General features: G+C 32.4%; 1 protein-coding gene across 11 annotated transcripts in view; it reads left to right on the top strand.

The window, feature by feature from the left end:
* PLCB4 (phospholipase C beta 4) overlaps positions 1 to 12,185 on the top strand; it is a 461,856-nt gene extending 449,671 nt beyond the window's left edge. For 6 of the 11 annotated variants that reach the window (XM_074287883.1, XM_074287882.1, XM_074287876.1 and 3 more), the window contains 5 exons: positions 104 to 205; positions 2,584 to 2,641; positions 3,047 to 3,133; positions 6,971 to 7,007; positions 9,137 to 12,184. In XM_074287883.1, the coding sequence (XP_074143984.1) occupies positions 104 to 205; positions 2,584 to 2,641; positions 3,047 to 3,133; positions 6,971 to 7,007; positions 9,137 to 9,225 (373 nt within the window). In that variant the 3' untranslated portion in view covers positions 9,226 to 12,184. Of the gene's footprint in view, positions 1 to 103; positions 206 to 2,583; positions 2,642 to 3,046; positions 3,134 to 6,970; positions 7,008 to 9,136 lie in introns of all 11 variants that reach the window. The other 5 variants (XM_074287886.1, XM_074287884.1, XM_074287887.1 and 2 more) reach the window with 3 other exon arrangements.
* Positions 12,186 to 13,155: the final 970 nt, after the last annotated feature.

The raw sequence follows: 13,155 nt of genomic DNA, 5'->3' as shown, positions 1-13,155 counted from the left end.
CATATATATGTATGTATGCATATCCCATGCAGAAAAGTAACCTAAGAAGATAAAAATCATTAGTGAACCTAACAAATTCAAAGCAAATCCTCCTTGTGTCTAGAGAATGCAAGGAAATGCGTGCCAATCAGGCCAAGATTTCCATGGAAAACAGCAAAGCCATCAGCCAAGACAAATCAATCAAAAATAAGGCAGAAAGAGAGAGGTAAGTGGAAGATGGCTTACTGTGAGAAGGTGTGGCGTTGGTTTACTGCTTACATACCCCACAAGAAAAAAGAGTTCTCTGATTTAGAAATAAAAGACACGGGTTTGAGGCTCATCGTATTCTCTGTTTCTCCTAACTGCTAAGTTTCTCTATAATTGCTTATGATTGAGGCTGTCATTGAACTATCATTTATTCTTTACTATGATGTTCTAAAGGGCCACACATGCAATCTGGACATTTTCCTTCTTCCACTGTAATTTCCAATTTGCCAGCCAATGCAGGTGATGATTTGTTGTCTGCCTTGCCACTAGTTTTTTCATTTGATTTTTAGAGAGAATTAACATTACTTTTTTTTCCCTTCTAGTAGCTTAGTTTTTAGGGAACATTCACTGAGGTAGAAACCTTTGGTCCCTCCTCTAAATTTCTCCATCTATTTCCTATGATACAAGCATAAAGTGATTCTGAGTCACACTAAGGATTTAGATAAACTAAATTTGTCCACAAATAATGATGTCCACATAGGGCTTCTGCTGGAGAACTATGACTGACTAGAAGATGACCCTGTGGCTGAGCTTAATGATCCACACAAAGCCTGTCATTAATCCACAGAAAACTGCACTGAGAAGTCATGAGTCTTGGGATAAAAACTAATCTCTTTATTTTATTGTGATCTTGAAACACTCTATCAAGACATCAATGATGGTTATCTGGTAGAGGTTTTACAGATTATTTTTTAAAAGATACCAAAAATCTTGACTACTTTAGTCTGTGAAATTTTTAGGAATAACTTGCCTGAACTATACTTCTTGTTTTGGGCTATGGTTAGGTAGGAGCCTAAAATGGCTGATTCTTTTAGGATATATGTTAAATTAAAGTTTCTTTTTCAAATTAAAGAATGTGAAGCTTTGAATATTAAACTTTATTCACAATTCAATTTTGTAATGACTTAAAGAATTTTACATTCTGTGATAAAATACTAGAAAAATGATCTCTTCATGATCAAAAATTTCATGTAACACTTTTAAGTGGGTTATACATTTTAGCACATTTCAAGTTTATTTATTTATGAGAGCCCTTTACCTTAAATAATGTCAAAATGTTGCATGGATTTTAAAATACCAAAGAAGAAAAATATTTAACAATATTAGTAAATCATGATTATAATATGAATATGAGTATAATATTGAGTATAATGAATTACTGCTTTAATTTTTATCAATGTTATTAATAGAGGTCAGAGCTTACTAGAAAGAATGCTAAAGTACCACTTCATTTGTTTTTGCTTTTCTAGAGTTTATTATTTTTAATAATATTTTATATTTGCTTAATATTGCTTGTAATTGCTTAAAATATTAAAAGCTATAACCAAGACTTGAAGACTTTTGGTATCCCTTGGGGTAGGCCATAGAAGAGAGAGTAGGGAATTTTCATGTAATAGAATTTGACTTACATTCCTTGAGTTATTATTAATATTTATATCTTCATTATCATCTTAACTTCCCTTAATTTTGGGTTTTCTAAATCAGGCATTCAGGGACTTAGGCTCTTGGAATTCTCAGATTTATTATGTTTAAGATCTTTATTTTTCCCATTTTGCATTCCCTCATCAAGAGATGTCATATATGTTTACTCTGAAAGAAATAAAGCCTTCATTCTTTTAAATGTAAGCTCCACTTTCTTGATTCATATTGGATCACCTCATTTTTAAGTATTCCCCTTTGATAATTAATGAGAAGGCACTCCATCAAGAAAGCATCATCTGAATGAAAACTACAGAATGTTGTTCAAAAATTTTAAGTACTATTATTACAGTAAAACCTCACTTATTCTGATCTTTTAAGGAGTCATTTTATAGTCATTTAATGTTTACTTATTGATCTTATTGTGCTTTTCATTTATCAAACCTTCTTTGAAGAGGTAACTCTCAATTCAGACCAGGTCTAATAATAAATCCTCAATTAAAACAGACAGCTTAAAAAAGATAAAAACTTTAAGTTTCTTTAAGTTTTTTTAAGTTGCATTTTGCAATCTTTTTTAGCAAATTTTACCAAATCATCTACAAGTAAACTATCTTATCAAAAATCAATCCTGAAACACACACACACACACACACACACACACACACATACACACACACACACACACACACACACACACATCTGATATCTGTGAAATGGGGGTTGAGTCATATTTCATTTCTCATGTCTTTGTATTTATTCAGTAATCTTGATTATACTCACTCAAAACTAGTTCTCTAGAAACAAATAAATAAATTCAGATAATGTATTAGAAGTTAATGCTCTTTATTTGATACTTTAATCAATTGCATATAATATCATGTCAGCAATTGAAAATATTTGTGTTTGTTCTTTTCTTAGGAGAGTCAGGGAACTAAATAGCAGTAACACTAAAAAGTTTCTGGAAGAAAGAAAGAGGGTAAGTATTAATTTTTGGTACTTGTTCATGAATATATCCTATATATATTCTTATGGAAGGTGCTTATTATTTGTTTTTACATTTTTTAATTCTCTTTTGTAACGCTTAATACCCAGGTACATAAATCGCAATTCTGGCCTCACTCTTTCTACTAAATGGCAAAAGTAGCTTCCCCAATCAAGGTTTTAGATTAAGTTCATTATTTTGTCTTTTATTTGTATTATTCAGAAAATTAAGCCTAGTTCTAACTATGAATTTTCCTAATAAACAACACTTCTCTTTTAAAAAATCTTTATGTTCCATATACTTTCATTATCTCCTTTAATGTATTTATCAATAAATCATCTATAACTTTAAAAGGGCAATATATATTTTTAATGTAATTTACTACTGTCTTATCTGCAGCTTGCAATGAAACAGTCAAAAGAAATGGATCAGTTGAAAAAAGTTCAACTTGAACATCTAGAAGTCCTGGAAAAACAAAATGAGCAGGTATTTTGCCAGAAAAGGTATAACATAAATAAGCTATTTTATAATATAAAGATAAAAACATTTTTGACTATCTTTTTTTTTATATAGTGAAGCTACTGCTATTAGAAACAGTAAGAAATGGTGATTTTTAAGAGTTGTACTTTACACCATTACACATAAAGAGATGGAAAATATTGTTGCTTAGCAGGAAAGGGAAAATGTGGACATGGGAAACATAAGCCAAAAGGCATTAAGACATTTCTAGAGTGATCAGAGGATAATACAATGAGAAATTTTAGACTTCATGCTCATCAAAGACAAAATATTTTATTTAAAAGGCAAAAGATTTCTCTAGAGGCATTTTCAGATAGATCCTCATCTTTTATAGGAAAACAAGCAATTTTAGTTGGCATCCAATCAAAAAAGCTTCCAGCAACATCATTTAAGTTAACAAAGAATGTTAGAACTTAAAAGGACCTTCTAAATCATATCATCCACGCTCTTTCTTTTCAGATGAAGAATCAAAGATACAGAGATGCAGTGACTTGCCAAGATCACACAACTAACTTGTAGAAGACCCAGGATTAGAATCTAGTCCTCTTGACTCCCAGTCCAGTGGTCTTTCCACTACACTATACTCTCTGCTTAATCATTTATTAAGACAATATGACCATAAACAATAGTTGAGAGTTCAATCTCTACAATTTAGCAGTGTTGTAGTAACTAAATCTGTTTTTAATTAAAAGTATAGAAACTTCCAAAAAACTTTTTTGTTTGTTCTTTGTAGGAGAGAGCTTTTTGGAGTCATATTTCTACCAGTAATACATTCTTTCTACAGAATTAAGTAATTCATATTGAGAGGAAATATGGCAAGGAAAATCTTTAAAAGTGTTTGACTAAGGATTCACTGATTCTTAGAAGAAAAAATGTGAACTCTGGATTATGATGTTTATAGTTTCTAACACCATCATGAGAAAGATATGGTAACTAAGAGTTGCAAGGTGCTAATGTTTTTAGCCCTTTAAAAATATAGACAGAAAGGAATTTATTACCTAATTAACAAGAATAATTCATCAAAATATTTTCCCTGAGAGTATAGTTTGCTGTAGTTTTAAAAACTATTAATTATAACTTTGAAGACAATATGTACAGTTGGATATTTTCATATCTCTTCACCAGTGGCTTTAGAGTATTTAAACATATATTAGATAGTCCTATAACAGACAATAATGTTCTTTTAAAATTTCCCCTTAGTAAATATATGTGATTTTCTCATAAAACATAAGAATTGGAAGAAATGTTTAAGACTACCCCCTCATCTTACAAATGTGGAAAATGAGAAGGTCATACAGCTTAGTGGCAGAGCCAAGCCCAAAACTCTTTTCTTTGATTTCTTATCTAAGGCAGGATTTTGGACTATGCCACTGAAAATTTAATCAATAAATTCCTCTTTATATACCCATCACATTTTAATAGGTATCTTAATTATAAGACTTTATCAGTTATCTTATTTCCTCTTCATTTGTAATTGAAACAATTTTCAAAAAAGAGAATAAAAACAAGAGTTTGGAAATCACTTAGATCCACAGAATTGTCATATATATATACCTCTGTGTGTGTGTGTGTGTTTGTGCATGTATACATAGAGAAGAGAGAAAGAAGGGGGGAAAGAGAGAGAAAGAGAAAGACAGACAGAGAGACAGAGACAGCAAAAGAAAACCTGAACCTATTTTTTTTGGTTAGTATAATGGCTAGTTTTATTTATAAAAATTTATTTTTATTTAAAAAGGTAGAATTATGTATCACTGTACCAAACTTTTTTAAAAAATGGATATATTTCTTAAATCTAAGAGCACAGATAAATTCAGTTAGCCAATGTTTTTAATCTTATATCTAGTTAGAAAACAAAAGAAAAAATAAAATCATTGGCAATTATTTACCTATATTGAAAGAAATCAAACTATAGTAGAGCTTTTGCCTTAAAATTATTATTTTAAATATAGTTATGTCTGATTATTTTATGGCAGTATTTTTGTTTCAAATTTCCACAATTTATTTTTAATAGCAAAATCCCCCTATCAACTAAGTGGTTTGGTTTTTTTGGTTTTTTTGTTTTTGTTTTTTTTCTGAGGGTGGGGTTAAGTGACTTGTCCAGGGTCACACAGCTAGGAAGGGTTAAGTGTCTGAGACCAGATTTGAACTCTGGTCCTCCTGAATTCAGGGCTGGTACTCTATCCACTGCGCCACCTAGCTGCCCCTCAACTAAGTGTTAATTTGATTCACAGAAGCATAGGTCACACAGACAATAAGACTCAATAAAATATTCAAATTTTGTAAAGAACAGCAAAATACCATTTTATGATATTGCATATGTACTTGTAGCTATGGCAATATAAACCTTGCCTGATACATAATAGAATTTATCCAATACTTATAAAGTATATTTTCAAGCATTCTTATGTTTAAAAATTTCAGATGTATCAAACAATAACTAAGGACTTAGTAAGCTGTTTTAGGCAAAAATCATTATAGAGTGCTAGGGAAAGGAGAATGAGGAGAGGAAGAAAGAAGGAAAATATAAAAGATTAGTCATCATAATCACAGAGCTTAAGGAAGGTAAAATAATTATAGGGAAATTCTGTATAGAAATGTTATAGTGGATTATATTGCCAACTTCAAGGAAGGCCAAAGATAACAGCAGGTGGGAATTTTTTCTGAATTTCAGGACTTCTGGAGATATTTCCACAATGATTCATGGTGTAGTTAATCATACGCTAAATTTGGGACCAGGGTTTGAGTTTGAATTCTGTGTGATCTTGGGCAAATCTTTTAATGTCTCTGTACCTCAGTTTCTTCATCTGTAAAAATGACAGAAATTGGACTACACCACCTGCAAGGTTCTTTCTAGCTTATTTTGTCATATTTTAACCTTCAGTAAGCCTTTTAATTGCTTCCCAATCTTCACTGTTAGAAATGGGTTCTTGTTTCTAAAATGGACAGCCCAAATATTATTTTAAATTTAATGAAGATGGAATACTCTTGTTCTCAATCTTCCCTTAGTCAAATAATTCCTAACATTTACTTGAAAACTCTTACTATCATCCCTTACCCCCAGTGAAAGGGTTGAAAATTTTTCAAATAATTTTTCCTTTTAATCATCTTTCTTGCTCTCCTGCTGGTCCTGTTCCAAAAATGCTTCTTAAATAGTGGAACCTAGACATGCTTCTAAAGTAAAGGTCTAGTACTGAATCTGAAGATTATCCTCAGCTTTTAGTCCTGGTTCAGGATTCTAATGAAATGCTTTACGTTTCAACAGTGCAGCATTGTAGATATATTCAGGAAACGAATCCATTACAAAACTTCAAGTGATAATGGCAGGGATTTTCCTGACACAAATTCAATTGCATTTTAATTAATATCAACTTCTTTTGCTCTATTCTCCTTCTCCTTTCCCTTCAAGGAGTTGGTCATCCTTTTGGATCATTAATAATTGTAGTGCTCTCATGCCTAAGAGTTCTATCTGGCCATTGAAATCTGAGTTTTAATTCCTTTTTTGTTTTCATTAGCCTTTTATCAAGTAGAGTTATACAAGATCTTGCTTAAATACAAGTGTATTTTCTGAAGTCTCTAAAGCAGAAGCAAAGGGGGGAAAATCTTTGCTTCCAAGATCAACTATTTTCCCATTGGTATTGACCTGGGGAAGTTTTTCATTAATGGGCAGACACATGTTTTATTAATCTTTTATTTTTCTGCATATGGTTTCCGCATCCATTTCTTCAATTCACTTCAGTATTCATTTATTTTATTTGCTTCATGTTGTATGACTCAATTTTGACATTACTATTTTTGTACAAACAGCTTTTGAAATCCTGTCATGCAGTGTCTCAAACACAAGGTAGGACTGAACCTATAATCAGCAAGCTGCTGCTTTCCTTCTAAATGAGATCATTATCCTGGGTGCACTCTTTGCAATGCAGTCTCACAAAAGTACCAGCCAGATAATGATTGCTAATAGCATTGTTCACCATTTATGATTAGCATCTGTTCACAATGACTATTTGGGGTTTTGGATTGAATAGCCTTAACTGTTTATTTCATGTTTGGATTTCTCATAACTGGATCCAGTTGAACAACAATGCTGAAAACCCTTCAGAGAATTATTTATGTGGTATTTTTATCAGGATTTACCAACTGTAAGTTTGAAAGACTAGATCCATGGCCATGGATCAAGTCCATAACAATTGAAGTTTTTAGCTGTTGCCATAAGTGCTATCAGCAGCTGGGTTAAGACAAAAAGACCACAAACCTTCCCCTATCAGAGAGTAGCTTTAGTAAGCCTAGCATCTCTCTGAAAATGGACTTTGATGTTTTTAATAATGACAGATAAGGCTTTCACATCTTTAAAATCAAATTTGTAGAACACTTTTCAGAGAATCTTTGTTGTAGTTAGTGCATCATCTGTTCTGCTGCAGCTTCCTAATCATCAGCCTTCATGAGATTCATATTAACCAACCTCTGGTTTAATCTGATGTATCATGACATTAAATTACTTTACTACTAAATCTTTTATTTTTCTTCCTATGTAAAATATTGACCTCAACCAGTTTAGGAGAAGAAAAACACAAGACCAATCTAATCATTAGGAATTTTTTATTGTTATTTTTTCAAAAACAAACCAAAACATATTTGAGTTTCCAAAGTTTATAGTGTGTCATTATCATGTTTTTAAACACTGTCTCCATGTGTCATCTTCATATATATGTATTTTTTCTTCATGTCTCCATTTTTCTAAATTATACAAATTATCCTTAGTTTTAAAATAAAAATTTTTTTAAATCCTTAGTTTAAAGAAAAATTAAATTAAAAACTCTGAATTGGCAAGAGGAATAGGACAATGGGGAAAAGTTACCTTCATCTTAAGAGTAAAGGCCTGAACTCTTTCACCCTACCTTGTGTCTACTCCTACCATCAAGCTGCAAGTGAAACACATATTATTCAAAGGACATAGCAAGAACTGAACTCTCCAATTACATTGTGTTGGTCAAACTTATTTACTAACAAGACTTTGCAACAAAACTAGAAGCAGATGATCACAACCCATGTAGACCACAGATCCCTCCAATGAGCCCTCCATTCAGCTGGAACTACACACACACAACCTGAATTGAGTTGAGTAGTGATACCACAGCACTTCAAAAGACTTAAATCTTGATTTGTATCTTACTGTCTCTGTGTTTCCATTCTTACTTTTTCTTTATTTCTAAATGTTATGTCATTTGAAAATGAAGCAAGCAATAATTTTTCAGGCTAGATATATCTTTTGGTATTCACTTTATATTTATATGCAGATATAGATATTTACAGTGAGAGCCAGAGCAATGGTTTGTTGATATAACATCAGGGACACCTAAAAAGTGAAAAAGTTTCTCAGCTGTTTGTTTTGTCTACATGATGTGAAGCAATCAGACCTCCCTTTTCAGATCTGCCAGTTGTTGGGGTTGTCCTGATGCTCTGCCTGAGATGGCAGTAACATGAATTTCTTCTTGGGGGTTTATAAGTAGTAACCTTCCCCCGGGGAAGTAAGAGCTGGTTTGTCCAATAAGACCATGGACCAGAGGAAATAGCATCAAGCAAACTCTATATTTCCCTAATAAATACTCCATTGAAATGAAAATCTAGCCAAACCAACTGAGCAAGTTACTTTAGCATCTCTAGGGAACATAAAGGTCAATTTAATTTACCATGAGAAAAAAAGTGATATTGGTTATGTCAACAACAAGCCAAGACAATCTCAGTTCATCTCAGAGATTGATAAGGAGTAAAAACATTAGATATCATTTAGACTAAACAAGATTCATAATTGGCTGAACTTTTCACTGTTTTGGTTAATGTCCCTGGCATTGTACAGAATCAGCTTCAAATGTTGGGGTAGGGCAGGGGAGAGAGAGGAAATGGACATAGTTCAGTTCACACCATCTTCAAGCAAGTAGTTTTTGGGTTAAGACTCTGTTTCTGGTGTTACAGGCAAAGGAGATGCAGCAGATGGTGAAATTGGAAGCCGAGATGGACCGAAGACCAGCAACAGTGGTGTAAAACTCCATAATCCAAACTGAGAAGCTAACAATGTCCAAATATTATCCCAAACTGCAGATCCCTATACAGTGAAGACTAAAATCATTTCTTCTATTTGTTATTTCCCCCATCAATTAGGCAAGACATTGCCTGAGGATATGTAAGAGTTGCATATTTGAGTTTTAACTTTTTGAGTACTGAAGAACATTTGTCAAATAGAAGCTGGTATTATTGTGACAACCTGCCTTTTTAATGAGGCACAAGATTTAACCATTTATAATTCTATTCAAATGTTTGTTCAGCATCATCACAAGAAAATGAGCTTGGTATTAAGCACCCTGTTTTGTGATGTACTGGAACATATTTGAGGTACAGTAAAAATCATGCAGAAACAACAAAAATGCATGCATTGGAAAACTCTTTCTGCAGAAATTATAGTATGACATATCAATAACTTTGCAGGATATTCCTTACGTCTAAGTTACCTCATTAGTAAGTGCCATATCTTCATCTTGCTGAAAGAAGCCAATTTCCTGTAAAAGTTATCGAAATGGTTAAACGATGGAAAATATAAGTCAACTATATGTGCCAAAATTCATCAGTGCTCAAAAGTTAAAAGAATCGTGTATTAGGCACTTTAAGAAAAGTTTACATCAAACATTGCTTAATAGAATTTGCATTTTGATCCTGCTGCTGCAGATTCCCAATATTACAATTCATTATTGTAACTTAAAGGGTGTGAAATGGGTTTTGGCAAAAGTTTGTAACTGTGAAAATGTATAAAATATTTATACACTTAAATTCACAATATTGTAGAAAATCACCTAAATGTTGCCACATGACAAGATTAGTAAACAGGACTACTACACCTGTGTTTGCATGACACAAGCACCAATGATGAATATCAATGTGTAAGACCACATCATTCTCTTAAGAAGTAAATGCTGATTAAGTGTATGGCACAGAATAGCATTTGACTAATTATCAAAACTTTTAGCAAAATGAAACAAATATATATGTGTGTGTGTATACAAAGATATACACACACACACACATATATATATATATGTGTATATGAATTATGTGGGCATTCTTGATACTTCAAGTTCTAGTTTAAAAAGTACATAACTAATTTAATTTTACACAAAAATATTTATGCAGATTTTCAGAATTTCATATCAGAAAATAACCTTTTTATGTCTGTTAAATATTAAAAAAAAAAAACAAAACAAACAAAAAAAAAACACAATTTGCTACAGTGTTAATCTGCATGGGCTTAAAGCCTGCTGTAGTTATATTGCAGAACAGTGCATGAAGAGCATTCCATTTGGAATTTTACCATGCTGCCAGCCAATGCAAAGGAGACTGCATGGAATCTTGGTAGTTTAGAACCAATCAGATAACTGATTTTAGTACACAAAGCACCTATTGAATTGTTGCATATGCTTGTACAAACTGATTCTGTGTATTCCTATGAACAAAACAGATGACAAGATAAAATTATGCTACCATCAATCTTGAAACTAAACTTACAACTTCTCTAATAAAAACTTAAAACAAATTCTCCTTCGCTCAGTGGAGTAGTTCTTAAAGGCAAATTCAATGGGATTGTTTAAAGGAGGATTAAAATATTTTATACCACTTCTCTTGTTTAACTTTAAGATCTATTGTATGTGGCCTTTATGACAAAAAAGACTGAGCTAAAATGATCCTGGAACCAAATTTAGATTTTCCAAATTGCACAATTAAAATATAAGCCATTTCCATTTCTATTCACAATTTCAATTCACAGTATTAGAAGGGACAAAGCAATTAGAAGGGACAACGTTCTAGTATCATTTGCAAAAGCATTACTACCAACCAGAAATAAGAGAATAAAACTAAGGTGTGCTCAGTATTATAGTTTGCCTTTTCTAAAATGAGTATTTTCTTAAAATAAAAACAGTAGATGTATAGAGAGCTTTCATGAGCATTAGGAAGGTCTGTGTTCAGTTTCTGCCTTATAATACACACTGGTTTTGTGGTTCTAGGGAAGTCACTTAACCTCTCAATGTCCATGGCAATTTTTTAAGATAGCAAGTTCATGGACAAGTACTGATCTGCTACAGTGGAGGAAGTTTCCCATTCTGGAAAAAAAAAAACAGTGATCTGGCTAAATTTTTATTGTTCTTCCTGAATCTCTCCACCAATCATATTATATGACATATTTGAGGTTCATCTTGATGATTGGTAACATGTTGCTTATCCTATTGTTTTAGTGGGAGGAAAGAAGTATGTAAAAAGTATCAAATATATATCATATATATCATAAATTATTACATGATCTAACATGTAAGCTAAAAAATGAAGACACATAAAAAGAAAGCTCAAGATTTCAAAACAGAAGAGAAAATATTGGCAGTTAGTTAAAGAGCTCAAAGTCACAATAGTGTCTGTGGGAAATAGTGATTTAAAATATATTTTTCATTCTAAAAATCAGATGACATAATCCAAAATTTACTTTATGTAGCTTTTTTTGTACTGAAACAGATTTCACACTGAAATAAAAACTCCTAAAACGCAATATAACATAGTGAAGAGAAATAGACTTACACTCAGATTTTGAGGGTTCAACCTCAGGATTTTGCAATCCTACTAATAACATTATCTCAGCCATGTCACTTAAAATCTCAGAGCATAAAGTTTCCTCATCCATAAAATTAAGAGATCAGATTCACACATTCTTAACCTTGTTATTTTAAAAAATGATAATTTTATTTCAATGTAGCTGATTTCCTTTGTAATTTGATGTGTTTTATACATTTAAAAACATTATTCTGAAGAGGGTCCCTAAGAGTTAATGCACGAAAAAAAAGGTCAAGGACCCCTGGGTAGATTATTTTTAATGTCCTCTCCAACTCCTCTAAATATAGGATCTTGCAGCCTTCATCTCTATTTATTCTATAACCAGAATCTACTTTGTAGATCCTAGCCTCATACACATATTGTCATGACTATATAGGAGAGGAAATAAACAAACAAACAAAAAAAAAACCTGTGGTATCACAATATTATTTGCATTTTGTGATTTCACTTTCATCAAAGTGTGTTACAATCCTGTCCAACTTTTCATAACCCTATTTGGAATTTTCATGGCAAAGATCCGAGTTTGCCATTTTATTATTTTATAGATAAAGAAAATGGAGCAAATAGGATTAAGTGATAGGTTTGCATAGTCAGATTTGATCTTATGAAAATGAGTCTTTCTGCTTCCAAGCCCTGCAGTCTATCCACTGCATCCCCTTACTGCCCTTTTCATCGAGATATATCCCACTAATCCACCTTACTAAACCAACCCAAACATGGCCTGACTGACTGTAAACACCCTTACTCTAAATACTTCCATTCATTTCCAAATCTTACTGAAAATATGAGTTCCATACGACAGTCATTTGATCTGACTCTCCCTCATGAGGATGCACAGAGAGCATGTGACTTGGTATCAGAGGACCGAAGTGTGAATGTCTACCTCTTTTCTTTGGGTTTTGGGGTAAATCGTTTAATCTCCATAGGCCCTAGTTTGTTCATCTATAAAATGAGGAAATTGGACTGAAAGAGTCTCCTGTCTCTAACTCCTTTGATGCCACAAGTAGTTCCATGTCATTTAATTTAAAATACCAATTGCTAAATTACTAAGTAAAGTGTAAATGGTGGATAATTGGGATAAGTGACATTATTCCCCCTTCATTTAACTCACACAGATATTCCCCAAGAAAATCAATGCAAACGATGCTAAACAAAGAAGTAGGGGGTTGTTTCCATTTTAGGCTTGGTAAGCAATTACCTTTAGGGTATGTCCTACTTTCTTTTAGGTCAAAAAAAACAACATGTATAAAGTCCCATTTTCACCTGTTTCAAACCATTATGGCACATCTAAAGTACTGGAGCTGTGAATTACATCTTAGTGGCTCCTTTTGATTACACTCAATAAA

The sequence above is a fragment of the Sminthopsis crassicaudata genome, chromosome 2 (genome assembly GCF_048593235.1).
Source record: "Sminthopsis crassicaudata isolate SCR6 chromosome 2, ASM4859323v1, whole genome shotgun sequence".
Taxonomy (NCBI): Eukaryota; Metazoa; Chordata; class Mammalia; order Dasyuromorphia; family Dasyuridae; genus Sminthopsis; species Sminthopsis crassicaudata.
Note: the sequence above shows the minus strand (reverse complement) of the source record. Positions and strands in the feature narration are given on the sequence as shown.